The 11,421-nt window shown below is 44.4% G+C and overlaps 1 protein-coding gene across 2 annotated transcripts; it reads left to right on the top strand.

Annotated features, from left to right (window-relative positions):
* The first annotated feature begins 1,135 nt into the window (after window positions 1-1,135).
* On the top strand, window positions 1,136-8,303 carry ZSCAN9 (zinc finger and SCAN domain containing 9). 2 transcript variants are annotated; one of them, XM_024764309.1, is made up of 5 exons: window positions 1,136-1,214; window positions 2,838-3,327; window positions 3,510-3,657; window positions 6,301-6,387; window positions 7,586-8,303. In XM_024764309.1, the coding sequence occupies exons 2-5, from the start codon at window positions 2,911-2,913 to the stop codon at window positions 8,200-8,202; spliced, it is 1,269 nt and encodes a 422-aa protein (XP_024620077.1). In that variant the 5' UTR covers window positions 1,136-1,214; window positions 2,838-2,910; the 3' UTR covers window positions 8,203-8,303. The 2 variants fall into 2 exon arrangements, with proteins under 2 accessions (XP_024620077.1, XP_024620076.1); XM_024764308.1 differs by having other exon boundaries at window positions 6,301-6,399.
* The last annotated feature ends 3,118 nt before the right edge of the window (window positions 8,304-11,421 follow it).

Below are 11,421 nucleotides of genomic sequence, written 5' to 3'. Positions count from 1 at the left end.
CTCGTGTCCCGGTCTGGGAAGATCCCACATGCCTCGGAGCGGCTGGGCCCATGAGCCATGGCCGCTGAGCCTGCGCATCCGGAGCCTGTGCTCCGCAACGGGAGAGGCCACAACAGTGAGAGGCCCGCGTACCGCAAAAAAAAAAAAAAAAAAAAAAAAAAAAAAAGCATCATGGAAACTCCATTAACATACAAGATGCTTTTTTGTTACTGTGATAAAATAAATAAACAACGAGGTTCCATTAAAACAAAGCAAAACATAGTTTAATCTATGAATTACCACCATTCTGTTTGGCATAACAAAATTAATGAATGACAAACAGTACTTATAATTATGCTCTTTGGTACTAATAAAGGTAATTTAATAGGTTTTGGACTGATTTTATATTACTACTAAGAATCCAGACAACTTTGTAGCAAACAAACAAACATATAAAACCAAAACAAACAAAAAAACAAAAAAAAAGGAAGGAAGGAAGGAAGAAAAGTAGGAAGGAAAGAAGACCTCTATCAATATGTAGGGGCCTGGTCAAATAAATTGCCAGGCATGTACTTGATGTACTATTATTATGCAGCCACTAAATGAGTTAGACCTGCCTGACTGATAAAGATGTCTGGGATACATGACGTGAAAACGTTAAAATAAGTGATGGGGGAAAACCTAAATGTAAAATAGCTCAATGCCTGTCTATCCATCTATCTATCTAACGTGTGTGAGAGACAGAGATGAGAATTATACATGCAAATTCCAAGCTAAGGGTGACAGCGGTTATCTCAGGGAGCTGAGGCTTAGGAGGGACAGGATGGGATTTCACCTTTTACTTTATTAATTTTGGCATTGTCTGAGCCTTTTAAAAAGTCATAGGTAATGTATTAATTTTTTAAATGTGTTAAAAATAAGCATTTTCAATAATTAACGGTTTGTGCTTCAACTGTGTTTTCAGTTTAAAACCTATCTGGGGCCCACACACGTAACGAATTCTGATTATGTGATTCACAGTTGAAATCGAACCGGACGCCCAGGAAATTGGCGGCTGGTTCCAGGTGAGGCACGCGTAGGAGGTAGGAAACGAGACACTGAATCCTAGACCGGCCGGAAGTGCCCGTGCGCGGTGGGCCCCGCGGCGGGCTGGTGTCTTTCCCGCAGGGCCATTGTTCCCGGCGCGCTCCTCCCAGCGTCGGGCCGGGAGCCCCCAACCACCTCACCTTTTCCAGGTCCGGTGAGTCGGCCCGGGAACCGGGGTTGGGTGGGTGTGGCTGAGAAAGGGGTGTGGAAAGTGAGCCTCGGCCCCGGGGAGGGCGGAGTTGGGGGAGGGGCAGTGGTCGTGCCCCGCGATCCTGGAGCCGGTCCGTCACCCGGGCTGGGGGGATGTTACGCGGGAGAGGTCTCGGGGAGGGTCACTGCGGTGAATAACGGCAGCAGGATTAGGACTCAGGGCAGGAAACGCCTGGAGTCTGGGGAAATATCCTCGGGGACAAGGAAGTTAAGGACAAATTTGTAAAGACTTTTTGCAGCCTTCCTCGTGGGGAGCCAGTGTCTATACACTCTCACTCTTTGGTTCTAAAAGCAGATGAAGGGGCGTTGAATGGACTGCTTGTCAAGTGCAGAATGTGACATTTTCCGATTCCCTTTCCCTTAGTTCATTGATTCTCAAACCTTGGAGTGCGTACAAATCCTTGGGGAGCCTAGAAATTAAAGGTACATAATAAGGGCTCCCTGCTCTTCCCCTCCCACCCCTAAGCCCCGGATTCCGATTCCCTAGCTGTCTGCCACAGGGCCTGTCAAGCTGGAATTCAGCTTCTGGTCTGCACTCCTGACATTTTGGAGACACTCAGTCCTCCTGGGTCTCAGGCACTGCCTGGATATGAGCACACTTTTCTCTTGGGCCTCTGTGGACTCTTAGGACTGTCCGCACAAAGAATTTGACCTTGAGAAACTTACTTAACTTCCCCTGGCTCCCATTTCTTACCTAGTGAAATAGTGATTGTAATCAAACCTCAGAGGGTAATTGTGAGGATTAAATGTGGTCTTGTATCTGAAAGCATGTTGTAGACTGTTGTACAGTGTTGGCTCTTACTCTTAGGAAGCAGCAGAGCAGTGTGGAAAGCTCACAAGACTTGCAGTCGACCTAAGCTTTCCTTTCTGTAAATTTAGTAAAAATGAAACCAGCCTTAATGGTTGTTTTGAAGATTAATTTTAAAAACTCAAGTAAAGATTTCAATAAAAGTTAGTTTATTTAGTCAAAGACAAGAACGACAGGGACTTCCCCGGTGGTCCAGTGGGTAAGACTCCGCGCTCCCAATGCCAGGGGCCTGGGTTCTATCCCTGGTCAGGGAACTAGATCCCGCCCCCCTAACTAAATGATCCCCCGTGCCGCAAATAAGACCCGGCACAGCCAAATAATTAAAAAAATTATTTTTAAAGGCAAGAGCAATATTTCCATTTATTCTTTCTCTAATTTGATTTTTATACAGTGAGTCTGAACTTTTTAACCATTCTGAGTGATCTGTATGGCCCTTAATTCCTCCATGAACTCGTATGGTATTATTGCTATTTCTTTTTCACATTAAAAAACTGAGATTGAAGCAAGATAAATTGGCACAAGGTCGAACAATTAGTAAAAGTTAGAACTGGAATAAAACCTAGGTCTGGGTAACTTGAAAACCTATGCTTTTTGTACATTATGACCTTATATTTTCCACTATTCTCATCTTTGGTTACCAAGTCACTTTACTTTCAGTGAAGAGCTTTAGGTGTACGACAGTTGCTTATATTATCAGTTTTTTATCATTAACTATTGCCACTTTTCTACCTAAATAATGATTTTTACTGCTTAGGAGGGAACTTCCAAAGGTGTTTCTAAAACATAGCTCCAGCTAGAGGGTGCCTTTTAAGCTGTTCAAGACCAAAATGAATACAGACTCCAAGGAGGTTATATCCCTGGATGTTCAAGCTCGTGATGTTTGGGAAGAACTGACTGTGAAGGCAGAGGCAGAAAGTCAACTCCAAATGCAGGAATCCGGACTGAAACGCAGTAATCCACTGGCAAGGGAGATCTTCCGAAGGCGCTTTCGACAGCTCTGCTACCAGGAGACCCCTGGACCAAGGGAGGCTCTCACCCGACTCCGGGATCTTTGCTACCAGTGGTTGAGGCCGCATGTGAGCACGAAGGAGCAGATTCTGGACCTGCTGGTGCTGGAGCAGTTCCTGTGTATCCTGCCCAAGGAGGTGCAGGGCTGGGTGCAGGAACACTGTCCAGAGAGTGGGGAAGAGGCAGTGATTCTGCTGGAGGATCTGGAGAGAGAGCTCGATGAACCACAACATGAGGTAGGAAGGGAGATTCGCCAGGGAAAGAGTATATGTAGGTCACCAAGGACCTTTGTGTCCTCTGCTTTGTATCCTCTTGACTTTGCTGATTAAATAAGACTCAGCTTTCTGCTTCTCTCTGGGAAATGTTTCTTTAGACAATTAATTTCTTCAGAAGCCACATCTTGTCTCTTTATTTCTAGATGGTAGCCTACAGACACCGACGAGAAGTCCTCTCTAAAGAGACAGTGTCTCTAGGAGAGCAGATGTCACTGGGCCTTCAGTCCCAGCCTAAGGAACCCCAGCTCACATGTGACCCTGCTCAGGAGCCCCACTGTATCGGAAAGACAGGTGAGGGACAGGATTTATCTGGTGTTGAATATATCCCACCTGGTCAAGTACAAACCAACAAAAAACCAGAGCTGGGAAACCAGGGGGTCAGAGGACGCTTTACCAGCAATGTTCAGTGCTTCTGAGTGCCTAGTGTGCTTGTCTTTGTCCCGATCCTCTGCATGCAGTCTTCCCCTGGGTACCATCCTGGAAGCTCTCTTGTCTGCTGGCACATGGTACATTAGGAAGACTTTTAGGAATCACTGTGGAGCACAACTTTACAGAATGGGCTTCAAGGTTTGACAGACAGGTTCATATCATGGCTTTGCCTCTTGGAAGCTGCTTGTACCTGGGCAGGTTACTTAACTGATTGATCAAGGTTTTTTCCTCTGCAAAATGGGGTTAATAATAGTATTGTCTTAGTCTGCTCAGGCTGCTGTAACAGAATATCACAGACTGGGTGGCTTAAACAGCAGAAGTTTTTTTTCTCATAGTTCTGGAGGCTAGAAATTGAAGATCAGAGTTGGTTTCTGGTGAGACCTGTCTTCCTGGCTTGTAGAGAGCGGCCTTCTTGCTGTGTCCTCACATGGGCATTCCTCTCTGCATGTGCCTGTGGAGAGAGGGAGAGAGAGACAGAGTCAGAGAGCGCTCTGGTAGTTCTTCCTCTTCTTCTAAGAACATCAGTCCTATTGGATTATGGCCCCACCTTTAATTACCTTAATTATCTCCCTAAAGACCTTGTCTCCAAAAACAGGGCTTCAGGGCTTCCCTGGTGGTGCAGTGGTTAAGAATCCGTCTGCCAGTGCAGGAGACACGGGTTTGAGCCCTGGTCTGGGAAGATCCCACATGCCGCGGAGCAGCTAAGCCCGTGTGCCACAACTACTGAGCCTGCACTCTAGAGCCCGTGAGCCACAACTACTGAAGCCCGCACGCCTAGAGCCCGTGCTCCGCAACAAGAGAAGCCACCACAATGAGAAGCCTGCGCACCGCAACGAAGAGTAGCCCCTGCTTGCCGCAACTAGAGAAACCCGGGTGCAGCATCGAACACCCAATGCAGCCAAAATTAAACAAATAAATAAACAAAAACAGGGCTTCAACATATGAATTTGCAGTGGGGATAACACAGTTCAGTCTATAACAAAAATGTACCTCAGAAGGTTGTTGTGAGCGTTGAATACAAACAATTTGTGAAAAACACTTGGCACGCATTATGCTTAATATATAGTAACTGTTCTCATCAGAAACTACCAGTGCCACCCTTGTCAATTTGGGTTTACATTTGCAGTCAGAAGATACGAGATATGCTTAGTAGGTGGCAAACTGGATGAGAAAATCCAGTGGAATTTCCTTGTATGCAATCTCCTTAGTGGTGTCAGTACTGGGCACCAGTGGGTATAGTAGTGGGCACTTGGGGCTGAGTCGGCTGCCTTCCCATTCTAGCTCTCCCTGCAGCATTTGGCTCCAAATTCTGTCGAATTTCCCACACATAACATCACAGCCTCTTTCTGGCTTCTTGTTACCCTTCTGGTAACCCATCTACAGCAGAGGTTTCCTGTTTTCATTTTCAGATTACCTCCATATGTATCCAAGTCACAGCTTTTCTTGCTGCTCTGCCTCCTGCTTCTATTCATTTCATTTATCCTACCAGTCATACAGTTATCATGGATTTTGGAACACATCTCTTGATTTAAATTAAAATTATATTTGATGAGTAAATTCTGTGCACACTGCAGACCTTCCTCTGACTCCCATGACTTCATCTTATTAAAGTTCTTTCTGGTTTCATTTTCCCCCTTTATGAGCATCTTTCCAGTCAGTTCCTTTGCTACTTTCTTCCTCCTCTCCCCATGAACTTGGATTTTTCATTTTCCATTTATTTTCTCCTTTCTTCTACTTTCCAAACTGCACCTAGAACCCTTCTTCCAGGGTACATCTGAGTAAGTCTATTCCCCCATCCATCCATCTAGTCATTCATTCATTCAACAAATATTTATTAAGCATCTACAGTGGCTACGGGAGAGTATCCAGAGGGCATCTACAGATCAGAGAATTCTCCCTATAGGACTATCAATGCAGGTCTGTGTTATACATTTAGGACAAGCTTATTTTGTAAAGCAACATAGTGTTTGGGATTAAAAGGACCAAATCGAAGTTCCAGCTGTTTGGTTTTTTAGCCAAGCAACACTTAAAGTTACTTTATATCACCGAGTTTGAATTTCGTTTAGAATTCTTAGTGAGAGTAAAAAAAATACGAATAATGCATAAGTTTACATAGTAAAAAGTAAAAGTTCTCCTCTATGTCCAACTCCCCAGGAGTAACCACTCTTGTCAAATTGCTGTATATTTTCCAGACTTTTTTCTAAATATAGAGTCTGTCTAGCTATATGTCTGTCTGCCTTTTTATTTTTTTCCTAGTTCGTTTTTTCTTTTTCCTAGTTCTTTAAAGAAGTGGGGTAATAGCATCGGGGGTTTGTGGTGAATTAGTTTGATAATGTATGTGAAAGTGCTTTGTAAGTCATGGAAGGCTGTATAAATGATAATTATTAAAAGGTGAGAAATGTCTTCATTTTTATAGTCTACCCAGTTCCTTTGTGCATTTCAGATATAAATGTGAAGTTTGGGCAGCAGTACTGATCTCACTTGTGGCCCATTTCTTCTCTGCAGGCACATTTCTGTTTTGCAAACCTGTTGTCATCTCCCAGCTAAAAGGAGGAGAAGAACCATGGTCTCACCCCACAGGAGTCCTAAGAGGTACCTATCCAGGTGTGTGAGGGACAGTGCAGTTAGATGTGGGAGAAAAAGCCAGATGTTGGTTAAAGGAGGGGGTTGGGGGCAATTTTCCTTGGGCTTTTCTGGGTTGCAAGGTGGGAATCACACCTGGGGAACCCTAAGAATTCCACAGCAGCTGCTCTCTAGCGTTTAGACAGTTTGGGTGTGTTTGTCTCTATTCTCACCTTCAACTCCTCCAAGCAGAGAGGGTCTAATTGGGTTGATTGGACACTGTCCAACATGAACCAGTCCTACAGGCAGGCTTTGCCTCAGGGCTGGTCCCTGGGCCGGTCAGTTGAGGCCATAGTAGTAGCGCTGATTTCAGTCCTTTCTCTTTTATTCGTTGAGCAAATATTTATTGATCAGCCACTATGTGCCAAGCTTGCTTCTCAGGGAATAAACCAGAAAGATCCTGTTTCCGTGGAGATGAGATTGTAGCAAGGGGGAGACAATAAGCATACAAATAAGCAGATGATATGTTAGGAGGTGGTGTTATGGAATGAAGCACAAATAGAACTGCCTAAGGGGGTTATGACTGCTATGGATAGGGCACACAGACTGTAGTTTTAAATAGAAGAATTAGGGTGAGAATTGAGCAAAAACTTGAAGGAAGTGAGAGAGTGAGGGTTGCTGTTATCTGAGGTCCGAGCTTTCCAGAAAGAGAGAGGCGCTAGAGCAAAGGCTTTGTGCTGGGGATGCACCTGGGATGGTTATGGATTAGAAACATAAAGTACTACCTGAAGCACCTAGAATAGGAGAAGCTCAGCGCTTGTTCCATAAATGACTGACTGAATGAATGTATACATAAGGTCAGTTTCCTTGGAAAGGGTCACTTGGAGGCTCCCTGCCTCACAGAGGGGAGGGAGTTCTCAGGGAAGACTCTAAAGAAGCCACTCTGATCCTGACCCTTCTCTTCCCGTGAAGAAGTATAAAAAAAATTCTCTCCAGGCCCCATCCATGTTGGGGTGGATCAAGCTGCATTTCTCCAAAGAGGGCAAACCTCCCTCATTACCTAGAAGAAGGTGTTAACACACTGGCCCTTCTGCTTCTAACCTCCTCCCTACTCTATGACGTAGAGTGACATCAGAATAGAAGCACCTTGCATTTCTGTGCACATAGTGACCCTCCTGTCACTAGGCTCAGGGAACAAGTGACATTTGCCTGGTCTTTTTTGTTTCAGATGGAATGACCAAGACTGAGAACAGAGAGTTGGTGCTAAGGAAAGACTGTCCTAAGAGAGTGGAACCACATGGGAAAATGTCTTACGGACAGACCTGGGAGATATCACAGCAGGATCCGCGACACAGAGAAGTTGGTGACTGCAAGGGTGGGGTAGAGAGGCACTGGGGAAACCCCTTAGGAGCCGGACCACACAGATGTGAAGAATGTGGGAAGAGCTTTGCTCAGAGCTCAGGTCTTGTTCGACATCAAAGAGTTCACACTGGAGAAAGACCCTACGAATGTAATGAGTGTGGGAAAACCTTCAGTCGGAGTTCGGGTCTTTTTAATCACCGAGGAATCCACAATATTCAGAAACGGTACCACTGTAAGGAGTGTGGGAAGGCCTTCAGTCAGAGTGCCGGTCTCATCCAGCATCAGAGAATCCACAAGGGAGAAAAGCCCTATCAGTGCAGCCAGTGCAACAAGAGCTACGGTCGGCGTTCATTTCTCATCGAGCATCAGAGAAGCCACACAGGGGAGCGACCTCACCATTGCAGCAAATGTGGGAAAAGCTTTAATCGCCACTGCAACCTCATCCGCCATCAGAAGATCCACGTGGTGGCAGAGCTCGTCTAATCCAAGCTGTATGCAAGTTTTCCAGATCACTGGCCAAGTCGTGCGGGGTAGGTTGAGACTAGAAAACGCCTTTCTTCCTGTCTCCACTAAGTGTATTTTGGTCTGGGGACATTCAAAGAGGCAGGTTTGGGTTTTTGAAGCTGCTACTTTCCCTTTGGTTCCTTTGCGCCTTCCTGTTCTTACTACCCCCATCTCTCTTATTTATTCTCTTTGAGATGGCTGATAAACTTTTCTAATAATGTAATAAATGGCACTGCTATAGCCAACATGCCAGAAAGATCTGTATCTGTGTTTAACCCCTAAAGATCCCGTAGAGCTCTGCTGATGTTTTACAGTAAATGGGTCTTTGGTGTTCCCCGTGACCAGTACCTGCATAGTAAATACCTTTTGTGCCTACTGCTTCCCTCTGACACCTGCGTGATGCTCCCCTGGGATAGTGACCAGCACTGGCTGGGTTCCACTTACTTAACCACAGTTGGTCCTCACAACAACCACACAGGGAAATGAATATTATCATTATCCTGTTTTACGGATGAGGAATTGAAGATTCACAAAACCCAAGCCTCAGCACCAAGGCTTAAACCCTGGACTTTTATTTTTAGTAACTTTAAATTATGGAATAATTTTAGACTTATAACAAAGTTGCAAAGATAGATAGAATGCTTATATACCGTTCACCCAGCTTCCTCTAGTGTTAACATCTCACATCGGGTCTTAGTTAAACCCTTGGCTTTTGACTCCAAATTCCAATCTGTTTACAGTGTCATGCTTCATACTGGTATTCTCAGATTCCCTCATTTGAGCTTAGTCACCTGAAATTCCCTTAGTGCTTTCCCATCACATCTTCAGTGTTACAAAAAGTCATCGGTATTCTGAGTACAAGACATCGGAGCATTGGGTCATCATCCATAAGATGCTTTAAAAACGACCATGTTAAATCTCCTGAGTTTTTCCCTTCTGTCACTTTGCTTAGGTCTGGAATTGTCAGCTGATGTTCTGATCTAATCTCATGTCCATTGTTTTTTTCACACTTAGGATCCTGGTGAATGCTCTCATTCAGTGTTCTACATACCTTCCCATATAACTGTATTTTCTTTGGAACTGCTATCCCTTTATCAGTCCTGACCTTTCCATCTGAAACAATAATCCAGTGAAAAGAAGGGACCTGTTGTAAGGGAGAAAATCTTCCAAATGAAATGCAAGAGTAGGAAGTTTGTGTATATCTGAAAAGTATATGAAGAGGGAATAATATGAGAAGGGCATGAGAAAGATGAAATCTGTGGTGCCAGGGGCCAGAAAGACAGAGAACATGTACATGGGATGAAGAAAGGAAGGAAAAGTTCAGACAGTGGACATCAGTTGGTAAAAGGACTGAAGATGGGCATAGGAACTTATCCAGAATGGTACAGAATGGTTATGGATGTGTCAAGATTTGACTGTGCAGGGCAAATATGCAACAAACTGTCAACATGGTAACTAGGGTGGATGGGGGATTATATGGCCCTTTCACATTCTGTGTTACTTATCTTTGAACTGTGAATGTGATGATCCTACAGAGGTGGTATGGACCCCGCTTCCCAGTTACTAGAGATGATGCCATGCACACACACAAGAATGTATGAAAAATTTATTACTCTCATCATGGAACTCTCTGGAGATAGCAGGGCAGCACCCAAGCTGGTCCAGAACTGGCTTGAGTAGCATAAGGAGAGTGAGAGTTAGTGGCCCTGGTTTTTATTGTGATTAGGGGATGGGTCCAGGAAATAGTTCTCATTGCACAAATAGATAAGGGCTTGCATAGCTTGAACTTCCTTCAGGTGCCAAGTGAGGAGGCACTGGGATTTCTTTTAAACTTGCCCAGATGTGGGGCAGAAGGGAAGGGGAAGATAGAGGTTGAAAGCTGTCAGTGATCAAACATCAAAAATGGAGTCAAGATTTTTTTAAAATTACAGTTTAAAGAGAATCAATTCAGGAGATGCTTTTATTTACCATGTGATTCTGGTCTCTCTGTCCTTATAAACTAAGGAGTAATTACAAATTTAGCATTCAATCAATTTTTTAAAAAATGTGTGTAACCAGAAAAAACATGTGTTAAAAAACCAAGAATTCATACTTGGCCATTTGACTTCCTGAAACTCTCACTTCTGCAGAGTGGCTCACCTCCCTGTGAAGTCAGCTGAGGCTTTCTAGAAAAGGTGAGCCCCCAGAGGCAGCCTTTCCCCTCACCAGCCTCTTAAAGGGGATGTGGCTTATGGGACCAGAGGTGAAATTTCAGGGATTCCTGATCTGTTTGGAGACATAACAACTCCTTCTTTCCTTCTCGAGAGGATCAGCTGGGACCTATGAGTAATTAAGAACATTTAGATTCAAAAGGGCATTACTATGGTAGTGATTAATTTTAATACACTGAGGACCCATAACGTCCATCATATTTTCAAAAGGGTTGGAGAACTAAATGAAGTCAAGAACCACTGCTCGAGGGGTGGTGGAGCCTATTCAGAAAGAGCCCTGACTCACCCACTTTTGTTTTGTATCATACACACACACACACACACACACACACACAGAGTCCCACATCAACCTTTTCATCTGCTCTCCTGGTTCACCAAGTTCTCTCTCCAGATCCTCCAGCACAGTCACCACCTCCTCTTCACATTCTGGATGACATCCTCACACTCGGACCAGTTGCTGGTCATCCTACCCTTGAATATTTAACAAGATGATACCCAATGCATCAGAGGCCAATGCTTTGGGGGCACTTTTAAGGTATAGAACTAATTGTTGAACAGAAAGGTATTACTATCAGATGAGCTAGATGAAGGCTGTAACCAGGAGATTCTCTGAAGCTCATATAGCAAGAAGTTAACTCAGAACTCAACCCACAATTTGGGAAATCCTAGATGTCTTCTACATTCTGTTCACCCTTGGGAAACTTTCTTTGACTCGTAGAGAAAATGCAGGTATCTGAGGCAGTGTTTCCAGGTTTGCCCAATCCCCTTGGGAGCAAGGTAGAGAAATGGAGAGAGAAGGAATATACTAGACTTCTCTTTGAGATCACATCAAAGGCTGGCTTTCATCACAGCTCATGCTGTACCCTTTCACAGTGGCAGTACCTAACCAAGTGCTTGATGTCATTTGCCACTTTCCAACTTCCTCCACTTCTATTATTTACTTTCCTGAATCTGTTTCCTTAGGTCTGACTGAAATTCCAGTCTTATT

The sequence above is a fragment of the Neophocaena asiaeorientalis genome, unplaced genomic scaffold (assembly GCF_003031525.2).
Source record: "Neophocaena asiaeorientalis asiaeorientalis breed wild unplaced genomic scaffold, Neophocaena_asiaeorientalis_V1.1 scaffold239, whole genome shotgun sequence".
Taxonomy (NCBI): domain Eukaryota; kingdom Metazoa; phylum Chordata; class Mammalia; order Artiodactyla; family Phocoenidae; genus Neophocaena; species Neophocaena asiaeorientalis.
Note: the sequence above shows the minus strand (reverse complement) of the source record. Positions and strands in the feature narration are given on the sequence as shown.